Source organism: Rutidosis leptorrhynchoides, chromosome 6, assembly GCF_046630445.1.
Source record: "Rutidosis leptorrhynchoides isolate AG116_Rl617_1_P2 chromosome 6, CSIRO_AGI_Rlap_v1, whole genome shotgun sequence".
Classification (NCBI taxonomy): domain Eukaryota; kingdom Viridiplantae; phylum Streptophyta; class Magnoliopsida; order Asterales; family Asteraceae; genus Rutidosis; species Rutidosis leptorrhynchoides.
This window is the reverse complement of record NC_092338.1, coordinates 202,478,078-202,490,349: the sequence shown is the minus strand read 5'-3', so window position 1 is coordinate 202,490,349 and position 12,272 is coordinate 202,478,078. Positions and strand designations below refer to the sequence as shown.

Below are 12,272 nucleotides of genomic sequence, written 5' to 3'. Positions count from 1 at the left end.
TCATATAGATTGTTATTAGTAACAATATTACTATAACAAATTAGTATTTCCTATGTAAGAGTATATTTATTACACTACCATAACATTATATATAATTATATACATTAAAATTATTTATATAAATATTTACATATAACTAATTATTGATTTTCAATATCATATTAATCATATGTATATATATAACTATATAAATAATAACTATTTTGATTATATACACAAATTAGGTATATATATAACATAAGTTATAATATATGAAAGTATTCAATTACGAATATATATTTTAATATATATACAAATGGTATAGGTTCGTGAATCCGAGGCCAACCCTGCATTGTTCAATATAGTCATATGTATTTTTACTACAAAATACATTAGGTGAGTTTCATTTTCCTTTTTACCCTTTATATTTTTGGGCTGAGAATACATGCGCAATTTTTATAAATGTTTTACGAAATAGACACAAGTAATCGAAACTACATTATATGGTTGAATGATCAAAGCCGAATATGCCCCTTTTTACTTGGTAACCTAAGAATTAGTAAACCAGTCTACTAATTGACGCGAATCCTAAAGATAGATCTATTGGCCCTAACGAACCCCATCCGTTGGAGCGGATGCTTTAGTACTTCGATGTTGTTTTATCATGTCCGAAGGATTTCTCGGAATGATAGGGGATATTCTTATATGCATCTTGTTAATGTCGATTACCAGGTGTTCACCATATGAATGATTATTTTTGTCTCTATGCATGGGACGTATATTTATGAGAAATGGAAATGAAAATCTTGTGGTCTATTAAAATGATGAAAATGGTTGATTATGATAAACTAATGAACTCACCAACCTTTTGGTTGACACTTTAAAGTATGTTTATTCTTAGGTATGAAAGAAATCTTCCGCTGTGCATTTGCTCACTTTAGAGGTATTACTTGGAGTCATTCATGACATATTTCAAAAGACGTTGCATTCGAGTCGTTGAGTTCATCAAGATTATTATTAAGTCAATTATAGTTGGAAATATTATGAAATGGTATGCATGCCGTCAACTTTCGATGTAATGAAAGTTTGTCTATTAAAAACGAATGCAATGTTTGTAAAATGTATCATATAGAGGTCAAGTACCTCGCGATGTAACCAAATGTAATGTATTCGTCCAGATGGATTAGGACGGGTCATGAAACCAAAGAAGTTGAAGACTTGTAAATCGGATCTCCACCGGGTTTGGAGAAAAGTGTTTAGTGAAGCAAGAAATCTCGATTAGTGTAATCGGGGAGTAGATTAAAGTGGATTAGTTAACATCCACCCGAACCACTATAAATCCTTGTGTCTATGTTCTTTACATTACTCTACTCATCATTTTGAACATATACACCACACAAATCAAGTTTGAGTTGAATTGATTGATCATAGTTAATCAAATTTGGTGATTAATAAAAAAAGTGTTAAAAACGTATTAAGTAACTATTCATCCCCCTCTAGTTACTTACAATTGGTATCAGAGCGGTTGCTCAAATCATTGCTCTATAAACTTTTTTGAAAGTGTCAAAATTCGTTTTGTGCAAAAACTTGAGTCAACGATTCTCGGATCAACTCAAACTATGGGATACTTAGAAGAATTGGTGAAAGAAGCACAAATCTTTGATAAAGAAGATATTGATATGTGGAAATTAAGATTTGAAGCTTATCTCAAATCTAAGGATTACTACTTGTGGAGGATAATCAAAGTAGGAGACTTTGTTCCGCAAGCTAGTTCAAGACTAGTGAAGTCAACATTTCAAAACAATGAAGTTTTGAAACAATTTGATGCTATTTCACTACTTCATGAAGTCCTTTCTAATGAAGAAAGAATGAAGATGATATCATGTGAAAATGTAAAGGAATGTTGGGATTCACTATGCTCTCAATAAGAGAATAAAACTCATTCGGACAAACAACGAAAGAAAAAAAATTTGAACACCAAACCAAAACACAATAAGAAAAACAAAACTACCAAAAAAAACCATATTCAACAATACTAAGACTAAAATCTACAAAACAAAGCATAAAAAGTAAACAACTGAAACCGAACATAACCCCTAAACAAACATACACAAAAGCGAATGCCGGATTCACAATAACCGCCAAAGAACATCATTACTTCCTAAAGCATATACAAAAAATGGAGTATTGGAGTCACCTTTTGCAACTTAAATATTCGAACTATTAGCGCCTCTTTTCGACCTTTTTGCCCTTCGTTTATCTGTTTTGGTTTTAGCCTTGGGCCGTGACCTTCTTTTCTCAACTTTTCTGAATGGCTTCTTCATAATCACGTGCAAGTAGAATTGTAGAGGTTATAAGCACGTGAGTTGCATATGAGTTAAACTTAACGGGATAATTAATTTTTGTTAGGGCTAAAGATGTAATTAAAAATAAATAATATCTTTGAAGAATATTTTCGGAATTAAAATTTGGCTGGGATGAAAAGAGCAAAAAATGAATAATACAGGGATAATTTGAACAATTTTAGGTTTTATTTTTATTTTTTATTCATTCATCTTTTTCTCTTAATCTCTCTCTTTTGTTTGTCTCTGCAGCTAAGCCTAATTTAGGGTTTGATCGCCTGGTTTATCGTCGTGTTTTATTCGTATGATCTTTAATAATCATTGAGAGATTGAGAGTTTGTTTCAATTTTGTACTCTTTCTTTTTACGTTTGCTTTTTTATTGACATCAGTATTTACTCCGTCGATTGAGGTTTATAGTTGTTGTTCTTAAGTTTTTAACATTCTTCAACTTAAAATGTAAAATTCGAAGAGAAACATGCCGTCGCAAAAAACCCTTTTTCAGGCAACATGTCGTCGCAAAAACCCTTTTTAGGCGAAATGTCGTTGCAAAGTGTCGTTTAAAAAGGGCTCCTTTTTTGTAGTGTCAATAGGAGAAAAGAAACAAACAAACATAATTAATGTCAATACAATGTGGATGAGTTAACATCTAATTATGTAGCCACTATATATAATTAACATCTAATACAACCATTTTTGAGCGATAATAGTACATAATTCACACGCCTTACAAGCATGACATGACTCACAAAATTACTCTATAACATCGCATGCCATTCTTTTTTTTTTTTTTTTTTGAAAGGCAAAAGCATGCCATTCTTTTTACAACAATTATACTATGGAAATTAAATTGATAAATGACACATCAAATTGTATCATCCTAAAAACGTCAAAAATTAGGGATGGTAAGGAGAGGTTGCTTGCATTCTATGCTTTCTCTTTTGAAGAAACCTCTGTAAAGATCTCTTCATTGAAAGCCCACTTGGAGATGGTGATGGTGACGGAGATAGAGATGAAGATGGAGATGGCATTAATGGTGACAATGGTTGTGAAGAAGCAATCGAACGTGGCGTTTTTCTCCATTTATCTTCCATCTCCTCGCTTGCGAGCTTTATGATGGATCTTGCCTGTAAAAAAAATCAAAGTTTCTAAAGAAAGCCTAGAGATATAGGTCGTTTCTACATTAGATTTTTTGGCATGAATATTACGGAGTATTATTTATCATGACGAATTTAGCTCATCATAGTAGATGTGAATAATTTGAAATATAAATGAATACAGTAATAAATATGATACGCTATAACTTATAAGCTATTAACATTTATTACACAGAAATTATACAAGTAATGAAATACTACACATAAATAAGATCTATCATATCATATTAATAAGTTTTGAAAGTAAGTGAAAAATGAGGAAAATATCCCTCTAAATTATGGACAAGTAGTAAGTGCCAAACTGACAATTGAGAATTAATCTATAAATAAAAAATGTGACAATTGAGAGAGCAAATAGTTGAGAATTACCTGAAGCTCTGTAACATCACAAACGCTGTCTTTTCCCTCGTAAAATATAGTCAGCTGTTGGTTTTGCTTTTCTTTTGCTTCTCCATTTATTTCTTCACTTAAAACATTCATAAAGAAAAGTAAATAATAATAATAATAATAATAATAATAATAATAATAATAATAATAATAATAATAATAATAATAATAATAACAATAACAATAACAATATATGAATATAAGAATAATAATAATAATAATAATAATAATAATAATAATAATAATAATAATAATAATAATAATAATAATAATAATAATAATAATAACAATAACAATATATGAATATAAGAATAATAATAAGAATAATAATAATAATAATAATAATAATAATAATAATAATAATAATAATAATAATAATAATAATAATAATAATAATTGTTATTAATATTAATATTAATATTATTATTATTATTATTATTATTATAATAATAATTATGATTATAATAATAATTATTATAATATAATATAATAATAATAATAATAATAACAATAACAATAATAACAATAACAATAATAATAATAATAATAATAGCAATACTATTAATATTAATATGGGGCAATAAAATTAATAACAACATAACATACCAGTACCAGTAGGTTACATAACAACTAACGATAACCATAGTAATAATAAATTAGAGATCTATATGTCATTAACGATTTTACCAATCAAAAATAAATTACACTTGACAACACATTTTCCAAAAAAAACTCATTTTCCAAATAATATATCGATCGCAGGCCTTAAATTAGTGTGGATTAAGTAAACGATCGGAATGAGTTATACAACATAAATTTTTTTTAGAACGGCAAAATATATTAAAGAAAACTTAGCAAGGAGCTAAGAAAAGTACAAGGAAATTACAAGGAATAGAGAGGCGAGTGTAACCACGTAGTCCAATTTAAAATAGACTTGTGGTACCTCGAATAGATCCAATTAAAAGCGGACAATACAATATAATCAAAAACGTAAGATTTTCTGATGTTGTGATCCTTGAAAATGATGCCGTTCCTGAGACTCCAGATATGCCAAAGAGTTGAAATAGCCGCCACTTTAACAATGAACCGTCTATTGCCAATCTGGGGGAGGGAATTGATCCAAGACCAAAGATCTTCTATTGAATCCAAAATTGGGAAAGAGATGTCTAGCCAAATACCAATCCTGCACCAAATCTGATAGCTTGTATCGCACCTTATAAAAAGATGATCCCGAGATTCTTCAGAGACGTCGCAAAGGGCACAACAATCTCTGTCCACTGTGACATCTCTATGCTCCAGATTCGGAATCGTTGGAAGGCGGTCAAGATTAAGGCGCCAAATGAAGATGTTCACTTTAATTGGAGCCGTTTTGCACCACATGGAGAAAGAAGGGGAATTATGCATGATAGAACTCTCGATAGCGCGTCTAGCTTGAGCAACTTCGAATACGTTGTTTGGAGGATTTTCCCATGTCCAGTAGTCTGTGGATGCAGATAGGCTTATCGATGAAAGAGCCTCTCTTAGATCCGAGTGTTGGCTCTCTTCAACACCTCCTCTAGGGGGGCGTCGCCAAAACCATAACCATGAACCGTTTGAAGATCTTGAAGCCACATTACTTGAGCGGTTCATGTCCAAGGAGTATAAACGAGGATAACGTGAAGCTAGAGATGAATCGAAAATCCATGGATCATGCCAAAATAGGGCTTTCGAGCCGTCGCCCAATTTGAGACGTAGACGATTTGATGAAATATAGTTTCTTGCGTGAATCAAGTCTATACATCTAACAATGTTCGCCCATGTACTAGTAGCATTTTTGGCACATGGTAGATCTCCACCGTTGCTCTTACCATGTATTGCATAGATAACTTTTGCCCAACATGCGTCTTGGTTGTTTACTAAACGCCATCGCCATTTATAAATTAGAGCTAGGTTCGCCGATTTTAAACTTGCAACTGATAACCCTCCTTTATCAATAGGATTTTGTATTTTGTCCCAGCTTACCCAATGGACTTTACGAGCTTTTTCTTTGCCCCCCCAAAAGAAAGAGGAACGAAGAGATTCGATTTTGTTGATGACGATTGAAGGCGCTTTAAAAAGTGACATATAGTATGTCCCAAGAGATCCCAGAACCGACTTGATTAGAGTTAATCTACCTCCAAAAGAAAGTAGATTTACTTTCCAAGAATTTAGACGCTTTTCCACTTTCTCGATAATAGGGGACCAACCTTTAGAAAGATTCATATTTTGACCAATCGGAATGCCAAGGAAACTGAATGGGGTTTCTGCCGATGAACAGCCCATTATGTTTGCCAGCCTGTTGACTTCATTGGAAGGAACACCAAAACCAAACAGTGATGATTTAAGAAGGTTGATCTTTAAGCCGGAAACAGCAAAAAAACAAGCTAGAATGGCTAGTAGATTGGAAGCGTTTTCATCATTCCATTCACCAACAAAGAGAACATCGTCAGCGAATAAATAATTAGTGATAGTAACCTGATTAGAGTTGTTGCCTACTCTGATGCCCGAGTAAAGAGCTGCATTAGAAGCGTCTCTAATGGCCGCTTGAAGACCTTCCATTCCAATAATGAATAGTAAAGGTGATAAAGGATCTCCCTGTCGCAAGCCCCTTTCGATTGAAAATTCTTCCGAGGGGCTCCCATTTATTAGAAGCGATGCTCTAGAAGATACAAGGCATGCTCGAATCCAAGCTACCCATTTTGGGTGAAATCCCATGAAATATAACATAGAGAATATGAAGTCCCAGTGAATGGAGTCAAAAAACTGTACCCAAAATAAAAAATTAATACCCTTTCACACTACATCTCCAGATCCCGATCTCTGTCACCATCATCGCCGGCGGGTTCAAACGCCGGTGATACCTCAACCTCGCCGACCTCCCTTTCAATTCAATTCGATCCTTCCTTGCAACTTTATGGCAATTCCCTTTTCAATTAGAACCTAAACTACAATTCCAATTTCAATTTGATCCGCCATCGACTAAACGGCGGAGGCACAAACCTTCGTTCATCAATCTGATCATCATGTCTCGGAAAGAAGATCACATAAACACAGCCAAACTGGCGACTACGATCTTCCTTTCTAACTTTCCACCAAACTTTGGCATTAACGACATCAGAAACCTCTGTAAACAATTCGGCACCATTCTAGATGTCTACATCGCTGGTAAACTCACGAAACAGGGTTGCCGTTTTGCTTTTGTTCGTTTCTTACGAGTTGAATCTGTGAAAAGCCTAGAATTGAAACTTTCTGCTCTTTGGATCGGAAACTACCATTTGTATGCGGCAAAAGCAAGACACGGTCGAGAGTACATAATCAAACGCAAAGGAAAATCATCTGCGACAACTGATCGACCTTCTACTCATGCTACCAAACTTCCGTCTGCACAAGACTTCCCACCATTGAAGGGTCAGTCATATGCCGCAACTTTATCAGGTAATCAACTTCATTCAAAATCTAATACTTCTACAAAAACATTAGAAATTAATGATGATGAAATAATACGGTCTAAAGATGTGCCGATTCTCTTGTTTGCCAAGATTCGTAACCCTTGTTTAATTCCGAATTTGAAACGAATCTGGAATATTGAGGGTTTTAAGGATTTAGAAATTCAACATATTGGCGGTGCGTGGATTGAAATCATCTTTCCGTGTATAGAGGCCAAAAAATCATTCGAGTCGAATGAGTCGATCCTCTCATATATTGTAGAATTAAAACAGTTTGAAGAGGAATTCTCTGTGACTGAACGGGCCATCTGTCTAGATATCATTGGTCTTCCGGCAGGTGCATGGACGGAAGACATATTCAAAAAAGTATCACTCTTGTTTGGAGATCAAGCATTCACTTTAAGTCAAGATGACGGAGAAAAGGTGTACGTAATCACTAAGACATTGGAATACATTCATGAGATAATATCTGTAAAAGTCAAGAATAAATGGTACAAGGTACTAGTACGTGAATCAGTAACTTGGAACCCAAACATTCTGAGCTTAGAGCAAGAAGAAAAATCGGATGAAACGATTAACTCAGATGAGAAAAACATCTTTGATGACAAAATATCAGAGGAAAGTTTCATTGACGAAACACCATTACCAAAATCACCAGCTCATAATGGTGACGAACATGAGGACAATGCGGCATGTGAAGAAAACCCTCATGGCTCAGATAACATCGAGGCCACAGAACCAATCCAAAACCAAACAGAAAATGAGAACACCCCAATAATTACCACTAATGAAAGCAACAAAGAAACCTCTAAATCCTTTTCAAAACCACCAGGGTTCGGGAATAAAAGAATAGAATCGCCTATCAATAGCAGCGAATCATCCACGGCAAGAAAAAAAACATACGAGGATTTCTTGAAAATGGGAGCGAAGTTAGGCTTTGATGTTTCGAAAACATCCGGTAATCTCAAGAATGTGATTCTAAGCATGCGAGGTTTCAAAACAATTTAATGAATCTCATGTCCATAAATATAGGAGGCGGCATCTCTTTTAGCATCAAACAAAGATGGCTTAGTAAGTTATGTAATGAACACAAAATAACTGTATTAGGGGTCCAGGAAACAAAATCCATAACTCCTAACTATTCGGCTCTCAAATCCCTTTGGGGAAATTTTCATTTCAAGTTTGCCTCTTCGAGTGCAGTGGGACGCTCAGGTGGTATTATTACGATGTGGGACCCAACTACTTTTAACAGCAAACGGGTCTTATCTTTTCCAAATTTTCTTATAGTCGAAGGTATTCTAAATGAAGATCCAATTCCATGCTTTCTTATCAATATCTATGCTCCTCAGTCTAGAACGGGTAAGAAAAGAATTTGGGATTATTTATCAAATTTTCTATCTTCATACTCGGGCTACTTTGTTCTTTTTGGAGATTTCAACGCCGTAAGGTTTGCTCACGAAAGATATGGATCCCAATTCAACTCTTCAGTAGCTTCGGATCTAAACGATTTCATTATTGGCTCCGGGCTAATCGACGTCCCTCTGGGTGGTCGTGATTTTACAAGATTCAACAAATCGTTTACGAAACGTGCAAAAATCGATCGGTTCTTAATCTCGAGCGGCTTCTTAAATAAATTTCCAGATGTGGTCGGTACCATCCACTCAAAATTATGGTCGGATCATTGCCCTATAACACTGAAAAGCGATGTCTTGGATTACGGACCGATCCCTTTCAAACTATTCCATTCTTGGTTTCGTTCTAAAGGCTTCGATGAGATTATCATTAAAGCATGGAGTGATACAGGCAGCCACCTCCATTCTAATCCGCAAATTAATTTCAAGAACAAGCTCAAGCATGTTAAAGACATCCTAAAGATTTGGAATAAGGATCAAAGGAGTAGAGCACAGGAAGATAAACGGATTCTAATGGATCGCATCTTGGCGATTGACGAACAGATTGATCAAGGCGTTTTCCTAGACTCTATGGCTGAAGAACGAACTACTATCCTGTTAAATCTCCAGAAGCTAGAAAAAGAGGAAATGGAGAATATGGCACAAAAAAACAGGAAACTTTATAATAGTCTAGGAGACGAAAACTCTTCCTTTTTCCATTCGGCTTTAAATAGGAAGCGAAAAAAGATGCAGGTTTCGGGTGTCATGAACCACGGCACATGGATAACAAATCCTGCAGAAGTCAAGGCAATATTCTTTGATTTTTTTGTCGATAAATTCAAGAAGACAGACCACATTCCAATAATCTCTCCGAGTAATAATATTCGCAAAATATCTGGAGAAGATGCGATGTTTTTGATCTCTGATTTTACCGATAACGAAATCAAAAGCGCAGCGTGGTCTTGTGGTAGTGAAAAATCTCCAGGTCCGGATGGACTCTCTTTTAAATTCGTCAAACATTTCTGGGATACCATCAACAGTGACATTTTTGAGATGGCCAGAAATTTCCATGAATCATGCGCAATCCCAACCGGATGTAATGCCTCATTTTTTTCTCTAATTCCTAAGAAGAATAATCCAATCTATGCTAACGATTATCGCCCGATCAGTCTGATTGGTCTACAATACAAGATCATCGCAAAAATATTAGCAAATCGTCTCGCATCGGTCATAAGCGAGATAATTAGTCCTGAGCAAACAGCTTTCATAAAAGGAAGACAAATCTTAGACGGCCCTTTAATCATCAATGAGGTACTTGATTGGTGCAAAAGAAAAAAGAAAAAAGCAATGATATTTAAAGTGAGTTATACAACATAAATAAAACATAAGTTTTTCATTTATTAATTTTTATGAAATTTTCATATAAACATATTAATATTAATGCTTTGTAGATGAGATGTGGAGCAAGGGTCGTTGTATGTGATCATAAAATATAAATTTATAATGTTAAATTCCTTTCAAATATGAAAATTAATTAAAAATTTGAAGACGGTTGTTGAAAATGGCCTATACAAACTTAAAAGCCAATAGTGCTTAGTAAGTTTTTTTTTTTTTTTTTTTTTTTTTTTAACCTGGTCTCTAGAATATGAATGCCCACAATGAAAAAAACTTACGTAGCGTTTATTAGACGGTGGTGGTCATCGGAAAATGTGTACGGGGACGGCGGCACAAGGCGGAGTTCCAAGTTACAATTCCTCCTCATATTTGTGTGTGTTTTGTGATGATAATAGGGGAGAGAGATTGAAGGAATATAAGATGTAATATATATTGATCCACAGTATTTTTCTATCTTTATAAACACGAAAGGCACTAAAAAAGAGAAAGCATGTTATTTACATTAAAATATAGAAACAACAAATGTAAATATAAGAGAAAATAAAAGAAAAAAGGAAAACGCACGTGTTAAACGACGTTGCTACAAACAACCCATTAACACCGCCCACCAGTACATAACATTGATACTCTTTCCCACGTTATTTATATATCACGTGCGCGGCTTGTCGATCAATTTTTTTTTTAATGTGATTTGCATTAAAAAATAATACCTTTCTAGTTTTATCAAAATTTAACGTATGTCAATTGAGTTGTAATCCCTTGAATTCAATAATTTGCTTAAAATCCAACGGACCATTCAGAACGCGACATTTGGCGCAACAATTACATGCGATTGAAAAAAAAGTAAATTTTTTTTTTAAATAATTTTTTTTTAAAATTTTTTTTAAAATTTTTTTCTTTTTGAAAAAAAAAATTTAATTTTTTTTTTTTAATTTAGGATTTCAAATCCAATCACATGTGATTGTAAAACACGATCACATGTGATTCTGCATGTCAAATCCAATCACATATGATTGAAAAAAAATTCAAAATTTTTTTTTCAAAAAAAAAAAAAAAATTCAAATTCTTTTTTTCAAATAAAAATTCAAATTTTTTTTTTTCAAAAAATAATTTCAACCGGAAAGCGACTTTAATTCGGTGATTTGATCAAGTTTGTTAGCGTTTCGTGATCATATCTTCAAAATTTCAGACTTTAATTAGGTGATTTGATCAAAAACTTGGTGTTTAAAGGTTTTAGCACAAATTAACTGAAAATCGTCATTTTACTAATAAAAAAATTCCAATCACATGTGATTTAATTTGAGACAAAATTTCATTCCTCGTCCCTGAACTATACATCAAATTTGACTCCTCGTCATTTTTCTTTTTTGTGTGCATCCATCGTCCCTAATGTAACAAAATTCTACATCCCTCGTCATTTTTCTTGATTCCTCGTCCTTTTTCTTTCTGTCAATTCTACATCCATCGTCCCTAAAAAGGACGAGAGATGTAGAATTGTGATACATTAGGGACGAGGGATGCAAAAAAAAAAGGACGAATAGTCAAATTTGATGTAAAGTTCAGGGACGAGGAATGAAATTTTGTCATAATTTGACATGCAGAATTACATGTGATTGGGTTTTACAATCACATGTGATTGGCATTCAGAATCACATATGATTTACTGCATGTCAAATCCAATCACATGTGATTAAAAAAATTAAAAAAAAAAATTTCGAAAAAAAAATTAAATTTTTTTTTGAAATTTTTTTTTTCAATCACATTTGATTATCGCGTCACGTGTCGCACTCTGATTGGTCCTTTAGATCTCAACTTAAAAGTTGGTTTCATTTGAATATTCCTCTATGTCATTTTGTTAGTTTTGGTTTTATATTTAGGTAACGATGTCATTCAGTTTGCAATTCCTCTTTGTGTACGTGGATCGGAGTCTTCGCTACAGCCTACATGTTGAAAGCTATTAATTAGTACTCCGTAATAACTAATAGTAGGAGAGCTAATAAGTCATTGAAGATTTTGTGTGAATAATTATTAGAATATGTAAAGATATTAGTATTGGTCCAGCCTAATTGTATATATGGGCTCGGTTCGCTAGGGTTTAGGTAGGTGATTCGGGGTTTTTCTATCATCATTCTACATGGTATCAAGCCTTAAGGTCATTT

The 12,272-nt window shown here is 33.6% G+C and overlaps 1 protein-coding gene across 1 annotated transcript; it reads right to left on the bottom strand.

The window, feature by feature from the left end:
- Nucleotides 1-3,215: 3,215 nt before the first annotated feature.
- On the bottom strand, nt 3,216-10,480 carry LOC139854355 (protein TIFY 5A-like). The gene is made up of 3 exons (XM_071843663.1): nt 10,392-10,480; nt 3,846-3,942; nt 3,216-3,446 (listed from the first exon to the last, which is right to left on the bottom strand). The coding sequence occupies exons 1-3, from the start codon at nt 10,478-10,480 to the stop codon at nt 3,216-3,218; spliced, it is 417 nt and encodes a 138-aa protein (XP_071699764.1).
- Between the last annotated feature and the right edge of the window lie 1,792 nt (nt 10,481-12,272).